The sequence below is a fragment of the Aquarana catesbeiana genome, linkage group LG03 (assembly GCF_042186555.1).
Source record: "Aquarana catesbeiana isolate 2022-GZ linkage group LG03, ASM4218655v1, whole genome shotgun sequence".
In the NCBI taxonomy this organism is placed as follows: domain Eukaryota; kingdom Metazoa; phylum Chordata; class Amphibia; order Anura; family Ranidae; genus Aquarana; species Aquarana catesbeiana.
The window spans coordinates 365,140,091-365,157,859 of record NC_133326.1 but is presented as its reverse complement, the minus strand read 5'-3'; the positions used below and the strand labels follow the sequence as shown (position 1 = coordinate 365,157,859).

At 42.2% G+C, this 17,769-nt stretch overlaps 1 protein-coding gene across 1 annotated transcript in view; it reads right to left on the bottom strand.

Moving 5' to 3' along the window:
* LARS1 (leucyl-tRNA synthetase 1) overlaps window positions 1–6,322 on the bottom strand; it is a 94,911-nt gene extending 88,589 nt beyond the window's left edge. The window contains exons 1-2 of the mRNA XM_073620626.1: window positions 6,168–6,322; window positions 1,710–1,828 (exon numbers count right to left, since the gene is read on the bottom strand). Of these exons, the coding sequence (XP_073476727.1) occupies window positions 1,710–1,828; window positions 6,168–6,173 (125 nt within the window). The 5' untranslated portion in view covers window positions 6,174–6,322. The remainder of the gene's footprint in view (window positions 1–1,709; window positions 1,829–6,167) is intronic.
* Window positions 6,323–17,769: the final 11,447 nt, after the last annotated feature.

Below are 17,769 nucleotides of genomic sequence, written 5' to 3'. Positions count from 1 at the left end.
TTTTGCGCACTAGTTGTATCTTCCATTTGGAGTGATGAGATCAAAATTGAGCTTTTTTGGCCACAACCACAAAAAGCTACATTTGGAGAAGAGTCAACAAGATCTATGATGAAAGGTACGGAGGTGGATTCGCTGATGTTTTGGGGATGTGTGAGCTACAAAGGCACAGGAAATTTGGTCAAAATTGATGGCAAGATAAATACAGTATGTTATCAAAAAATACCAAAGGAACATTTGCATTCATCAGCCAGGAAGCTGCGCATGGGACATACTTGGACATTCCAACATGACAATGATCCAAAACACAAGGCCAAGTCAACCAGTCATTGGCTACAGCAGAATAAAGTGAAGGTTCTGGAGTGGCCATCTCAGTCTCCTGACCTCAATATCATTGAGCCACTCTGGGGAGATCTCAAAACATACAGTTCATGCAAGACAGCCCAAGAATTTACAGGAACTGGAGGCTTTTTGCCAAGAGGAATGGGCAGCTTTACTATCTAAGATAAAGAGGCTCATCCACAAAAGACTTCAAGCTGTCATTGATGTTAAAGGGGGCAATACACGGTATTAAGAACTGGGGTATGTAAACTTTTGATCAGAGTCATTTTGGTAGTTTCTGTTGCCATTATTATTTAAAATGTTTAAACACAGTTGATTGATAATAAATGGTTTCAGGCAAGCACTAACCATGAGTGAAAGAAAAGTTTGTGTGTTATCATTCATATTCCCTGAAAAATGGCCAAGAAATCATAAATTCTGCCAGGGTATGTAAACTTATGAGCACAACTGTATACTTGGGTATGCCCCCTTTAGGCATACTGACCACAATCCACACCCCAGGTCACTTCTCGTTTTCCCTTCATACCCTTCCTAATACGGTCTACTAGACCGTTTATTGCTGTCTGTATCTCTGTTAGAGATATCTTCAATTATATTTGTACCTGTTCACAGTATGTTCTGCAACCAAACAGGAAGTGAGGAGATATTCTCAGTAAAGTCACAGAAAGCAGTAAAAAAAAAAAAAAAAAAAAAAAAAAAAAAAAAAAAAAAACCACAATATGACTGACTGAAGTTCTTAAAGTGATTGTAAAGTCTCGTTTTAAAAAATAAATAAATAAACATGTTATACTTACCTTCTCTGTGCAGTGGATTTGCACACAGCAACCCGGATCCTTCTCTTCTGGGGTCCCTCTTTGGTGCTCCTGGCTCCTCCCTCCTGTCGAGTACCCCCACAGCAAGCAGCTTGCTCCGGGGGCACCCAAGCCGAGCTGCAACTCCGTGCGTCCAGTCAGACACGGACCTGACTTCGGCCCCGCCCCCTCTATCCACCGATTGTCTGACTTTGATTGACAGCCCCGGAAGCCAAGGGGAGGCTGCTACACAAAGAAGGTTGATAATATGCACAGAATGCATAGAATAAAAAAAAAAAAAAAAAAAAAAAAAAATTCTGCCTTTACAACTCTCTTAAATGTTTCCAATTATCCAAAACTAAGCAATAAGCTTTGGATGGAACTTTACTTTATAGTGGTTCCTGTTTATACATCTGATTTTTATGCAACTTAATTTTTTAATAGGTGTAAACCATTACAAGACTGATTCAATTTCACCATACAGAACAAATACAAATGCCAATAATGAGCTATGGAGATGGAGAGTACTGCAAGCAAGGAGAACATGCTAGGCACACTATGTAAACAGTAGAGACCCACCCGCTCCGATTCTGATGATCCGATGCGTTGACCTCGAACACTTTTTGGCTTTCCCATTTTAACTGGATTTCCTTTTCGATATTCTTTAGGAAGTCAACTTTCGCAGTTCCCTTTCTTTCCTGTACAAAAACATATTATTATTACAGGTACTTATACAGCACCATAATTTTACACAGCGCTTTACATATACATTGTACAATCACATCAGTCCCTGCCCTCAAGGAGCTTACATCTAAGGTCCCTAAACTCACATTCATACACATACTAGGGCCAATTTAGACAGGAGACAATTAATCTACCAGCATGTTTTGGAGTGTGGGAGGAAACCGGAGTACCCGGAGGAAACCAGCACGGGGAGAACATGCAAACTCCAGGCAGGTAGTGCCGTGGTTGGGATTCAAACAGACAACCCTAGTGCTGCTAGGCGGAAGTGCTAACCACTTAGCCACATACAACAAATTATGTTTATTGCTTTTGTTTAAAAGGTCTGCTCTTAAATACAAGGATTGTTGTTGCTCATAAAACAGTAAGCAGTGAAATGCAGACATTTTTATGTGTCTGCGTAGTCACCGAGTTGTTAGCAGTACTGTGTTGGAGCTCTGGGCCCCCAGCTTGAATCCCATCAGGGACACTACTATCGAGTTTGAATGTTGCTGCAGAAATTCAGGAAGAACTTGAGACAGTGGGGTTGATTTACTAAAGTAGAGCATGTTCACCTAGCATAAGGAATTTTCACTCAGCTTAATGAATGAGGTGACATCAAGTGAAATTTCACTTCGCAAAGAATACCCTCTTAAAAACAGGATTTTTGGTCATGCATGATTGGATGACTGAAGATAGCACAGCTTCACCCCATTCGCTTTGCAAAGTGGACATGCACTACTTATTTAGAAAATCAACCACATTGCCTGACATTGTATTTCCATGACTGTCATGAGGAAGCGCTGGTTAGCGCAGTCATTTTGTACAGAGCAGCCCTGATCCTCCTCTTTTTCGGTCCCCCGCCAGTGCTCCTGGCTCCTCCTCTTCAAGCCAGTGCCCTCAATAACAAGCCGCTTGCTTTGGGGGCACTGGTGCGTGCTCACCCCTGAGCCCCACTCTATGCGTCCATAAGACACAAAGAGCCGTGGCTTGGCATCGCCCACGCTCTCTCCTCATTGCCTCACTGGCTGTGATTGAGAACAGTAGGAGCCCTGGCATGCAGGGACTAGAAATGTTTCTGCCAACATTGTGTGCATCAATAGAAACACACAGCCCCATAGCCTAAGATGACGAGACACTCCCCTGCTCCTCCTCCCTCATTTCTCAAAGCTAACAGACTGTCTGCACACTGCACTGTCCATCATTAAAGTGGAAGAAAAGCCTATATCTAAAGCCAGCTATACATGGATTGAAAGCTGTTTCAACAGGGACCGGCAGAATTTTGATCCCTGTATTGGCAAGGAGGTTGTATAGAAGTCGATCTACAGAGCGATCTCTGTACAAAAGCCCTGTTGGATTTTCCCTGCTTGATCAATCTCTCTGCTATCAGAAAACACTAGCTCAGAGAGGAACTAGAAGTGGATGGGGGAATTGAGTCAGTTTCTTTTCCTTCAGCTTTAAAATTCCTTAACACCTTCTTTTCCTAAAAATTTTAATTTTCAAAAAATGAACATACGGTCGCGAGAGCTAACGATATTGCCATCAAGTAATGACCAAATTTCGAATGATAATGGACATACTGTAAATGAATTTGTTTCTCGTTTGTTTTTTGCTTCTGGGTCAGGCATGCGCAGTACCAACAATTACATTTTTAACAAGAGAGAAGCACATTTAACTTTCAAACCATTGTCCATTCAGCAGTAGTTTTCCAAACTTTTCCTTGGATTTTTTTTTTTTTTTTTTATCAAAAACATCACAACTGATTTTTGTTTTGTGCCAATTAACTGGATGAAAAACGAATAAACTGTCCAATGACCAATTTCCTAACTATTTTTTGTCTCGTGTATGAGCCCCAATAGAATCAGTACTAGAAGTTATGAAATTAATTTCCACTATTCCTTAGAGCACAAAGCAAACATAACAGCTGTTATATACCGTATATACTCAAGTATAAGCCAACCGGAATATAACCTGAGTAGGGCTGGAGAAAAAAAATCGATTTAAATCTTGAATCGAGATGAGAGGTCAAATCTATTCAAAATTTAAGCAAATCGATTTTTTTTTCACTGCGCCAGTCCTGAGGAGCTGCGGGCATGAGTTTTTAGGCGTGGCAGCGGCTTCGGCCTAGTCCGCGAAGTCGGACGCCGCAGACTAGGCTAAAGCCGCGACCTCGCCTAAAAACTCCTGCCCGCAGCTCCTCAGGACCGTCACGGTGTCCAAAAAAAAAAACCCTCGATTCGAATCGTGAATCATGTTTTTTTTAAGAAAATCTCAGATTTTTTTTTTTTTTGGACAATCTCCCAGCCATAAACCTAAGGCACCCAATTTTACCACAAAAGACTGGGAAAACTTATTGACTCGAGTATAAGCCTAAGGTGAGAAATGCGCAGCTACTGTAAGTGGAAAAGAGGGTCAACAATGCCCATTTGCAGCCTCACTATGCCCATTTGCAGCCATATGTCCCCCGAACTTCAAACACGATAGTTAAGGGTTCCTAGATGCCCCCTAGCTGCAGCCAAAGTTTGGGGTCTCTGGACCCAAAGGGTCCCGAAATGACATTGCTGCAGATGGACACAGTTGACCTAATTCTAGTTGACCTTCTAATATTACTAACCATTATGATCAACTGACATCCATCTGATATTAAAGGAAAGAAGTGAGAGATTTCACAGAACACATTTTGTACAGTTCTGGTACTTCCCAACAGTCAATATTCCAACTGCCTATTTCACCAAAAATAGGAGATCTGTCCCTTGTCCATTGAGCAATGCTGATCTTCATGGCTCAATGCAAGGGTACACAAGAAAAAGTTTTCTTTGTGGCCTGTTCACACCATAGAATGCACTGCATAAAATGTAACATGTATGTTATTTTATACAGTGCAACATTGTTGCAATGGACTGTGCTGCATAATTTGAATGAAGTGTCATTTTGTGACACTTCAATAAGATTTAAAAAAGCAAGTAGACTGTAAGTAAACAGTGTGATGGTTTGTAAGGGAACATTGCACTGCCGTTATACAATGCACACCAGTACACATATGTTTTACCTGGTGTGAACGAATCCTTAAAGTCCCCACCCCTCATGATTTTTAAAAGTCAGGAGCTACAGTATTTTTAGCACTAACACTTTTTATTAGATAAGAGTGTTTAAGGGTTAGAGCCAAGAGCAGGCACACCACTCAAAATTAGAAAGGCTTCAGATCTATACGTAAACACACACATACAGTGTACACTCTATAGCTAATAGATTCCTATACCATTCTGGTCTACACAAACCCCCGATCTCCAAGCGCATTACACACAAACCCAGAGCACGCTACACACAATCCCAGAGCACGCTACACACAATCCCAGAGCACGCTACACACAATCCCAGAGCACGCTACACACAAACCCAGAGCACGCTACACACAATCCCAGAGCACGCTACACACAATCCCAGAGCACGCTACACACAAACCCAGAGCACGCTACACACAAACCCAGAGCACGCTACACACAAACCCAGAGCACGCTACACACAAACCCAGAGCACGCTACACACAATCCCAGAGCACGCTACACACAAACCCAGAGCACGCTACACACAATCCCAGAGCACGCTACACACAATCCCAGAGCACGCTACACACAAACCCAGAGCACGCTACACACAAACCCAGAGCACGCTACACACAAACCCAGAGCACGCTACACACAATCCCAGAGCACGCTACACACAAACCCAGAGCACGCTACACACAAACCCAGAGCACGCTACACACAAACCCAGAGCACGCTACACACAAACCCAGAGCACGCTACACACAAACCCAGAGCACGCTACACACAAACCCAGAGCACGCTACACACAAACCCAGAGCACGCTACACACAAACCCAGAGCACGCTACACACAAACCCAGAGCACGCTACACACAATCCCAGCGCACGCTACACACAATCCCAGCGCACGCTACACACAATCCCAGCGCACGCTACACACAATCCCAGAGCACGCTACACACAATCCCAGAGCACGCTACACACAATCCCAGCGCACGCTACACACAATCCCAGCGCACGCTACACACAATCCCAGCGCACGCTACACACAATCCCAGAGCACGCTACACACAATCCCAGAGCACGCTACACACAATCCCAGAGCACGCTACACACAATCCCAGAGCACGCTACACACAATCCCAGAGCACGCTACACACAATCCCAGAGCACGCTACACACAATCCCAGAGCACGCTACACACAAACCCAGAGCACGCTACACACGATCTTCAAACACGTTATACACAGCCGGGATCTCCAAGCACTGACCGTCATGCTGACTCTCCCGGTACACAGCTGCTCTCCCTCTCCGATCACACGTTGCCGGACCGGTTAGTAAGCGGAAAGCCGTTTCCTTCCCGCACAGCATGCCGGTCGTTGTAGTTTTCCTCTCTAGCAGAGTCCTGGGCTCACTCCACATTCACACTACAACTCCCGACATTCCCCTTGTCCGGAGATTGCATCAGTTCTATTGACAGGAGAAGGCTACCTTCTCAGACATTACAGAGGAGGGCACACGCCGCCAGTTGATGGATTGTCAGCTGTTATCTGGAGGAGCCATGTCACTAGACATGGAGCGAAAGGAGCTCCTGACCATAGAAAATAAATCTCATAGAACTAATATGTGCAATGTGCAGATCGGATTCCAGTTATTAGCCATAGCTCTGCAGTAACCACTGACACTTACTGTTCCATCTGGGGCAGGGTGGGCTAATATTGTAGCACAAACAAGAGTTTATTTCACCAGTGTTCACAAATAGTAACTGTAGATAAAATGTATGCATTTTATTTTATATAACACTAAAATTATAATTTTGGTACAAAGCATTTCAGTTATTTCCAAAAGACATAGCGTGATTTTTTTTTTTTTTTTACATTTTGCCCCCTTTTTTTTTAACACAAAAAAAATTAAATATTATTGGTTAATGAAACAGAAGTGCAGCCACAAATGGTCTCCCCCCCCCCCCCCCATGCCACATTTGGCACCTTTGCGGGGGGGGAGCAGATACCTGTCTTAGACAGATATCCTGTCCCCACTTCCGGGAGACCAGGCCATGGCAAATTACATAAGCAGCCGGGCTCCTTCCCCAGCTGCCAGGCCAGTAGGAGAGGGCAGTGGTGCCTCGTGCAGGGGCAGTAGGGACCCGGCGTGAAGCAACATTTAAAAAAAAAAATCACATTGTGACAGACCTAGCCGGGAGAGAGACTTTTGGAGGGGACTGTATGCTAGCCTCTTGCCGATCGATCGGGGGCCCTTGCATTTGGGGGAACGGTGCTCTTTGTGAGCTGTATGTCTGGGGACTCTGGATTTTCCATATTGGAATAGTGGCTGATTCATAATGCTGGGACAGATACTGTTAGGAGATGCTGATGTAAATTCCAACACCTGTCTGTCTATTGTTTGCTGAAAATGTGTATTGTAAATAAGTCTACTATGGGATCTAAGAGTCATTAGATCCCCATTGTTATTTGTGTTAATTAACTCTGCTATTGTGTGAAGAAGAGTCTATGTTGATTGTGATAATGTTGATTGGATGTTCTGAACTACAAGACGGCCAGTCTGGCCTAACGGTCATGTCTGAGTCATCTAGGCTGTCTAAAGGGATTCGTTAATTAGCTCATGTTAATTAGGTTAATTAGGTTACAGCTGTATTGTTAGAGTAATATGAGCAGGAGGTCTGCACCTACACTTTGAGTGTATAAAAGCCTGTATTTTGTCAATAAAGATAGATTCCTGGTTGAACTTACATACAGCCTGCCTAGTGTTTGTTCTGAGCTATCACAACTGGGTTAGAACGGCACAGAGCTGTAGTTCTAATCCCGGAACATTGGATGACCGAACAATCAGATGTTGCGATCTGCAATCTGATTCTATAGCTGCAGAGGAGTGTCGGGAGAGTGGAACCGAGCGAGCAAGGGGCTCGTTACACACATGTTATACTTACCTGCTCTGTGCAATGGTTTTGCACAGAGCAGCCCCAATCCTCTTCTTCCCCATCTCTAATTTAAAGATGTAATCCGGGCAAATTTTTTTAAAGCTGTTTGCTTTAATTGAGTCATTTGATCCTCCTTGTACAAGGCCAGTCCAGCACCCCCCACGTTCCAGAGGTCTTAAAAATGGACTGTTCCTCATGTCAGCAAGCTCAGAGCAGGCTCCAAAGACAGGAACAGTCCACCACTGGACCGTGGGGGAGCTGGAGTTGTGCTTTAAGGCAGTAGTAAACTCAAGATAATTTTTCTTTTTTAAAATGGGGCCCAGGTGGGTTATGCCGTAATGTGCTAGTTTTCAGTAAGATGGACTGAGCCTCATCAAAATGTTGACAATAAAAAAACACTATCTTTATCTACCTCCTTTGGAAGACCTGTGAGTGTCTCGATATTACTTTTGGATTTGCATGGATCTCTTTGTGGATGAGCACCTGGGCATTTATCTCAAACATAGAGTGCCGTGGCTACCCTTGGGATTGTTTATTAGCAAAGTATAGTAGACTTACCTATCATAATGTGCCCTCCAGTGCTAAGCTGTCACCGATCCAGTGGGTCCTTGGCGCTTCCATCTTCTCCCAGTCTTCACTACAGGTTCTGCCGGTTTAAACGCTTGAATGGATAAGTTGCAATGTTGTCACTCCCACGCATGGCATGCCACTGTGGCACAGATCAGGTGCCCTTAATGTGGTTTGAGCTGCAGACGCGCATCTCAGGTCACATTACCACTGATAGGCAGAGAGAGAGGTTTATGACAGAAGAGACCACTAAGGCCTCCTATGTTATAAAAAATCTTGCCTGCCTAAGATCCTGCTGCTTAAAGTAGTTGAAGACCTTTTGTTGTAAAATATAGACATTAGGAGATGCCAAAAGAAAAATTAAACCCTTACCTTTTTTTCTGAAAAGGAGATCTACACTTTAGCTCTTCCTGCTGGCTATATATATATATATATATATATATACATTCTCTTGGGCTTTATAGCTTTAATGTAAACAAACACATTCAGGACTGCCAATCACAGTGGTCAGATGATCAACATGCCCACCTCCTGGTATTTAGAACCTCTTAAAGGGCCAGGAGGCAGCAGCAGGGAGGGGTTAAAGTGAAACTAAAACCTCCTATAGTTTTCAGCCAAGGAAGCTGTCATCTTATTATGTTTGATCTTCAATTGCCATGATGCTGAACATGTGATTGACACCAACCATTTAATGGTTTGACAGTTTGGTTAAGAACACAACCAGTGTGACAGTTAGCACATGCTGGGAATGTAGCCATTTAAGTCCTATTAGATCGCTTCAGGTCGGACCCTTTTGCAGGTATAGGTAAAACATTAAAAATAAGTGCCTATACTGTTTAAAATCCAGTAATAAGCTGTTTTACCCTGCTCTGCACATGCTCAGTTGCTCTCTATTTTTAGGCACTGTTGAGTTTGTAGAGGACAATCTGCTGACAGCCTTAAAGTGGTATTAAACCCTCCTATCCTTTACAGCCTTGATCTGCAGCTGCCATGGTGCTGTGCATGTGATCAGTTATGGAACCAGCCATTTGATTGTTTGACAGTTTGGTTGAGGACACAAGCAAATGCAACAGTTAGCGACAGTTAGCGATCCTGGCAATTCAGGAATGTGACTGTTTTTTAAAACCGGTAAATCAATGGGTTTAGTTCCGCTTTCTGATTTACTTTTGTTAAGGGGGCTTTGGGCTTCAGCAAAATGACAGCCTTCAGCAAGAAGAAACAGGAACAATGCTGGGGGCAATTCACAACACACACTAATTTTGGTAGCATAATTATTAATGTGGAATGTATGTTCCTTGCTAAAGAACATTCTTTTTTATCAAGTTGTTTTGGGTAAAGTTCCACTTTAAATATGGCCTCTTCTTTTTCATGCAGCCAGTCCCCAAGCCATAGAAATCCCCTCCTCCCACAATTTGCAGGTGTCTCCTTAGGCTGGCCATAGACAGATCAGAATTTGACAGTTCGGCAGGGACTGGCAGATGGACTGTGGGATTAGGCACACCCAGAATGTTTACAATATACACAATATTTCATCTTCACATTTTATTTTTACTCCTGATAATAAATAGATAATAAAGACAATATATACAGACAGTAGCATATTAAAGGGGTGGAGTCCACACCAGGTGCTGACACTCTGAGGGTGCTGTGGCCGCCTGACTTTTTGTGTTGAATATTGCTGCACCATCTAATCTGTACCCTCATGCCTTTTATATTAAAGTGGATATAAACCTACCACTCATCCAGTATAAACTAATGGCACAGTATTAATGTATATATACATGCAAGCCTCTTGCATGTATCCCTACCTTGCAAATGTCACCCCCTACAGCAGTAGGCGCCCTGCAAAACTCTGGAATCAGTGGGTGGGTCTCTTTGCCGGAGCTTGAGGGGCGTAGTCGCGCTGTCACAAGGGGAGTCCACCTCTACACCCTCCTACTCTTCATTCACACTGATCATGCCCCATGATGAGTAAAATCCAGTCAAAACTCAGGAAAGGCACCACATGACTTAACCACCTCCCACCCAGCCACTGCACATATACGGCCGGGTGGGCACTTCCTGAACGTCCTTCTGAGAGGACGTTCAGGAACGTCTCTCAGAAGGAGGTGGATCGCGCGCGCAGAGAGAAGACACCTAGGTTTGGAACAGTATTCCACCGGTCGAAAGGCTCATCATCACACTGAGGTAAGAAACATCAACACACCTCCCCACCACGCTACCCATACCCTCTCTCCAAACCCCTATCTCACACTCCCCACCCCACATGTTCTACCTAGTGTTGCCACCTGTCCAGGATTCACCCAGACACTCTGGATTTTGAATCATGTGTCCAGGTTTCAGTCCGCCTGAATCTGGGACACATTATTCAGACAGGCCTGTGGCTCTCCAAATAACCAAGATAGTCACATAAAAATCTGTTGCCATCCGAGAGCTGTGGGCGGCTGTCTGGGGACAGCGTGTTCCAGGTCTTTTATAATACTATGGTGTATACTGTGAGAAAAAAAATTGCCCTGCACTGCTAAAGTGTTCGGGTCTGGCTTGGAGATAAGGTGGCAACCCTAGTTCCACCCAACAACACGTTCCCAATGCTGCATCTGCTGCCCCCCCCCCCGGCAGCCATATGGGGAGAATTTCCCCGTACTAGCTGACACTAGCAGTGTGGTAGTGCGGGGCCGCACCCACATGGCCACGTCATTCAACACACAGCTCCGTGTGAATGACCACAAAAATAAGCAGATACATTGACAGTGTGCCGGAGACCTGCATGGCATCAGCGATCTGGTGATCGCTATGCAATGATAAGCTCCTGCATGCAAACAAAAAGTAAAAGATGTCCTTTTTTTTTACTTTAAAAAAAATATATAATTTTATTAATATCCCCCTAATCTACTCCTCTGCAACCCTAACTTCCTACTCCCAACCTTCTCCCCTACCCACTATGAAGAAGAGACACATATACACAGATGTTGCTTAAAGTGTACTTGTAGTGCACACATTTATTTATTTTTTAAACTGTGTGCTTTATTAGTATATAACATAACATAAAATAACAATATAGTCAACTCCTGTCTCACCCTCCAGAGGAAAATGGGCAGACTGATAGAAAGGCAACAGTATAACCATTTGTTAGAACCAAGGCATGTACATAGTTACATAGTTAGTAAGGTTGAATAAAGACACCAGTCCATCCAGTTCAACCTGAGTAAGTGTGGGTGCGTGTCTACAATTATCCCTATTTATTTAAGGTACCCATATAGTGCCATCAATTTACGCAGCGCTTTACACATACATCGGTCCCTACCCTCAATGAGCCCACAATCCAAGGTCCCCAACTCTCATGTAGAATACCAACTTTTATTATCACACAAAACATTGTACCTGAGGCAGATCTATTGATGGCATTGAGAGTGGCAACCTCTGCCTGGACCAAGCCTGGTCCAAGCAGAGGTTGCCACTCTCAACACCATCAATAGAACCACACCAATGTGCGGCACAAGGGATCAACTTCCTTCTCACCCTCCAGAGGAGAATGGGCAGACTGATAGAAAGGCAACCGTAACTTAAATAACCATTCGTTAGAACCTAGTTAGGCAGAATATCAGGATTGAGGAAGATGGGCTTCAGCAGCAGAAGACCACACCAGATGCCACTCCTCCAAAAGCTATATTAAATAATAAAAAAAAAAAAAACTTCAAAGATTCTCAAATCTGCGGGGTGAGGATATTGGGCATGGCATTTCATCATTCATTCCCATGACCGATTCAGTAGAAGGAGCAGGATAGGAGGATGTAGTCAGTGGACAAGGAGAATATACAGAGGGAGAAATGGATGATGACTGTTTGTAAATGTGCATGTACGTTGACTGTTGGAATGGACGTGTGGATGTAGATGATTGTGAGGGTTGCGTGGAAGTAGATGAATGCGTATTGTGGGTGCTTGGTGTCATAAAGACAGAAATGTGCCCAGACCAAGGGAATGAAGTCCTCAGCTTCATACTGCAAACTGATGACCATGTGCTTGATAGGGGGTGTGTGTGATTACAAGGGGTGGAGACAACTGTTGGGCTTAAAAATGTAGCTGAAACGCTGGTAAAACGCCCCTGAAGCTCTTTTCAGGTGTTTCCATTCATTTCTATGGGACCTAAAAATGCCTGTAATCAGCCTAAAAGAAGCTCATGTACTTGTTTGAGCGACAGGCGTTTTGCTAAATGCGACAAAACATTCAGTTGTGAACAGGGGCCATTAAAATGAATGGGATTTTGCTTGTTGGGTGTTTTTGAACTTTTGAGATAAGCGTTTTGCAAGCTGAAAACGCTCAGGTGTGAATGCAGCCTAAACATTAGGACACTTTCCTGTCCTGGAGTCCAGTGATGTCGACACCGCAGCTGATATTTCCATCAGCTGTCGGGTGCTTTCGCCGCCATTGCCTGTAAGGGGACCCGGCCATGTAGCCTTTTGGCCATCAGTATGTACATCTTTAAATTGATGATTATCTTGAACTAATGATATCTCATCTGAAAAGACAATAACATGTCATCAATTATTATTCCTATACTTTACATGCAATCTCTATTGTAAAGGATGTATTCCGTAACTGATGTTAGAATTCTGAAATATCATAACATAAAGTGCACGATTCCAAAGACATAAAGAGAATGAAATAGCTTACTTGCTACAAGTCATGTAATCACCAATACCCATAATGATTGATTTTTTTACTGTCACAAATTAATAGAACATAATGTATACCGATTATGTATCCAAAATGCATAGACATACCTTGTTCGGGGAGATCAAGATTGGACGATTCCTCCAAGGTCATGTGACCACTGTCTTCCTCGGCAATGTGTTCTGTGTCAATAACAATAGAGGGCCCCTGGCTTGATAGGCAAATTTCCACATCTGCATCCATATCCAGTTTTCTCTTTTTGCTAGGACCTGTCCAGATTATAAAGGAATACATTAGGTAAATCAACTGTAAATTTAAAAAATAAAACATTACACAGCACTTTTATTTGCAACCATTATTAACTAGTGTTAGTACCTGGAGGAGTTGTCGGTTGATCTTCAGGACCATCTCCATGCTCAGTTTCCATGCTCTGAGGCTTGTAGACATGATGTACTTGCATGCTGGCCATGTACTTTTGTAATTTTTTTTTTGTTTCCTTGATAACTTCATTTTTTTTCCTGTAAAAAAAAATGTAAACGAAAGTTTTAAAAATGCACTCCAGAAAAATACATATTTGATAAAAACATTGATAAATACAATATTAACATTTGGCAAATGCCCATAAGACCGCCACATAATGATCTTTAATGTAAAAAAGCATCCTTACTTTTCTGGATGGCAACATAAATTTGATTGAAAATGATCATGTTCCCGAAGTTTTAAGTCTGAGCAGCGCTTCCTTAATTGGTTCGATCATCGCCATGTGCGTCAAGGGCTCACTTTATACTTTGTATTATTATACATGAATTTTAACTCTTGAATGCTCTATTCATACTATATATTTTTCTCAATAAACATTGTTATATTGTTCTATACCTCTCTATTGTTTTCTATGCCTTTACAGTGCGACCTAGGGCTACTTAGCAAGTATCCCTTTTCTTTTTGTTCCCCTTAAATCCACGGATGTGGCTATGTGGGTGCTCTCTTTCTTACCTATTAGAAAACGTATGTAGGCATAAAGGACACCCCCTGCCAAGCCCCTTAATAGAGAATTATACAATTAAAATGATTAGATATACCCAAAAGAGCTTTTATTTACCACTAATGACATTTACAGATGCAGCAATGTAGAACTTGGGTGAAAGGTTTTGCACTGGGAAACACTTATTGAAAGATATAAAGTCCATTTTATATATAACTATATAGATCTGACCAAAATGAGGGACAAAGGAGGAAAGAGGGACAGAGGGACTTAGATTCAAATCAGGGTCAGTCCCTCAAAATCAGGGACAGCTGGGAGTTTTTGAACATATGAGATGAGCGTTTTGCAAGCTAATATGTCTAGAATAACCATGTTGGTTAAAAGTGCTGACCATTTATTTATTTTCCTTTCTAGGTATAATGGCGGACAAATTCACCAGGCCTGATTTCCTTGCCCAATTTATAGAAATGTACAGGCAACTACCCTGCCTTTGGAATATTAAGTCAAAGGGACACTATGACCGAAACAAAAGACATGAGGCTCTAGAGTGATACTGATAGAATTATGTAAAGCTGTTTGCCCGAATCCAACAATAGATTATGTGACGAAGAAAATTGCTAACCTGAGGACTGTCTATAAAAAAGAGCTTCATAAAATCAGAGCATCACAAAAATCAGGTGCAGGAACAGATGACGTATATGTTCCACGCTTATGGTACTTCGAAAGTCTTCAATTCCTAACTGAAGAGATTGAAGAGCTTCCATAAGTACTCTACCATCAACCTCTGCAGCTTCACCAGTCCCTGATGATTGCCTCTCCCTGGAATAGGATCTTGAAAACTCTGGTGAAGAATTATTAACACAGGTAACTACTATTATGGTCTTAGAGTCCTGTAATGCACACAGTGATGGATCTGTGTTAATATGTGACTACATCATATTGTCCAAAAATGTTACCACTTAATCTGTGCGTTGTTTCAAAAACCATATGTAATTGAAATAAGATGCATGTCATAATGTAATATAGGTGTACAATATTATTAAATTGATCATTTTTATATACCGCCCAGGACAACATGGAGGTGATTGCTCCCACCAATCCACAACCACCTGAGCCAAGAGGAAAGAAGAGGAAGAATTTGGTGGATTTCTATCTAAGGTAGCTGCTGCTTTACACAGAAAACCCGATGAATCAGATGGCTTTGCAATTGTTGTAGCCAACAAACTTAAAATTATGTCCAATGAGCAACGACAGCTGGCGGAAATGTTGCTCCTTGAGGTTCTGCATAAAGGTATTAATGGTAAATAAACACACAAGACCCATTTAGCGGATCAACCAGCATTTCAAACACCAACACCTTCTGTGCCTCCTATAGTGTCCCAGCCATTACATCAGCAGGGCACACATTGGCAATATCCTCCTAGAGAAAGGCCATCTTCACAGTGGTCACATGATTACAACTATGCACAGTTGTAGATCATTGTCCCTTGTTGTTGAGCTACAGTTGAGCTATTGTGTTTGTGCTCATAATTATTTGCAATAATATTACAAGTTTAAAAAAAGTTGTGTGTGTATATTTAATAATACTGTTTTGACATTATATTGCTGATATTAAGATATAAGAATACATAATCGGTTACATAAAGCATAATATAAAATTACATATTTATATATATATATATATATATATATATATATATATATATATATATATATATATACACAGTGGGTACGGAAAGTATTCAGACCCCGTTAAACTTTTCACTCTTTTTTATATTGCAGCCATTTGCTAAAATCATTTAAGTTAATTTTTTTCCTCATTAATGTACACACAGCACCCCATATTGACAGAAAAACACAGAATTGTTGACATTTTTGCAGATTTATTAAAAAAGAAAAACTGAAATATCACATGGTCCTAAGTATTCAGACCCTTTGCTGTGACACTCATATATTTAACTCAGGTGCTGTCCATTTCTTCTGATCATCCTTGAGATGGTTCTACACCTTCATTTGAGTCCAGCTGTGTTTGATTATACTGATTGGACTTGATTAGGAAAGCCACACACCTGTCTATATAAGACCTTACAGCTCACAGTGCATGTCAGAGCAAATGAGAATCATGAGGTCAAAGGAACTGCCTGAAGAGCTCAGAGACCAAATTGTGGCAAGGCACAGATCTGGCCAAGGTTACAAAAAAATTTCTGCTGCACTTAAGGTTCCTAAGAGCACAGTGGCCTCCATAATCCTTAAATGGAATACATTTGGGATGACCAGAACCCTTCCTAGAGCTGGCCAGCCGGCCAAACTGAGCTATCAAGGGAGAAGAGCCTTGGTGAAAGAGGTAAAGAAGAACCCAAAGATCACTGTGGCTGAGCTCCAGAGATGCAGTTGGGAGATGGGAGAAAGTTGTAGAAAGTCAACCATCACTGCAGCCCTCCACCAGTCGGGGCTTTATGGCAGAGTGGCCCGACGGAAGCCTCTCCTCAGTGCAAGACATCAATGCCCATCAGTGCTGCATATTAGTGCCCATCATCAGTTCCCATCAGTGCCACCTCATCAGTGCCACCTCAGTGCCCATCAGTTCCGCCTCATGAAGTGCCCATCAGTGAAGGAGAAAACACACTTATTTACAACATTTTGTAACAAAAACAAAGAAAAACTTAAAAAAAAAAATGTTTTTTTTATTTGTTTAGCAAACACCAGAGGTGATAAAATACCACCAAAAGAAAGCACTATTTGTGGGAAAAAAAATGATAAAAATTTTGTTTGGGTACTGTGTTTCATGACCACGCAATTGTCATTTAACTAGCAACAGTGCTGAAAGCTGAAAATTGTCCTGGGCAGGAAAGGGGGAAAGTTCCCTGTATTGAAGTTGTTAAAAGGGATATTAATTAACCTCATATAAAGATATATTATACACTGATATTCTGCTCAAGTACCATGCATGTAGTAAAATTGGTTTAATGTCAGATAACAATGGAAAAGAAGGTTTTATTTCTTTCCCACGATCATTGTTTGTTGTGGTTTTGTTTCAGGTTTGTTCGTTTGTTTGTTTCCGATCATGCGCACTACCACTCCCTCTATTATTTTCGCACAATTACTATACTATTGATAAGATGATTGTTCGTTGTGTTCACAAACGGAAACATTTTTCAACCTTGTTCCTTCTATAAATTTTGTACGACCGGCCTTAATCGGATGCGAAAGCCGTGTACTAATGATTAGATTATCAAATGATCTATCCGAAAGCGGTAATTTTCATACGATTTTCTCATCGTGTGCATTAGGGCATCAGGGCTATTTTTAGTGGCACTTTACCGTCGTTTTAGCAGCACTTTTCGGCCGCAAGCAGAGCGCTTTTAACCCCCGTACCTTTACCTGACATGCAACCCCATATCATCAATGATTGTGGAAATTTGCATGTTTTCTTTAGGCAGTCATCTTCATACATTACATTGGAACGACACCAAACAAAAGTTGCAGCATCATCAACCTGCCAGTGCAGATTGGTGATTCATAACTGAATATGATGTATGATGTATGAGGCACGGATGGGCATGTATGAGGTATGGATGAGGCACAGATGGGCATGTATGAGGCATGAATGAGGCACGGATGGGCATGTATCAGGCATGGATTAGCATGTATCAGGCACGGATGGGCCTGTAACAGGCATGGATGGGCATGTATCAGGACTGTATGAGGTACAGAT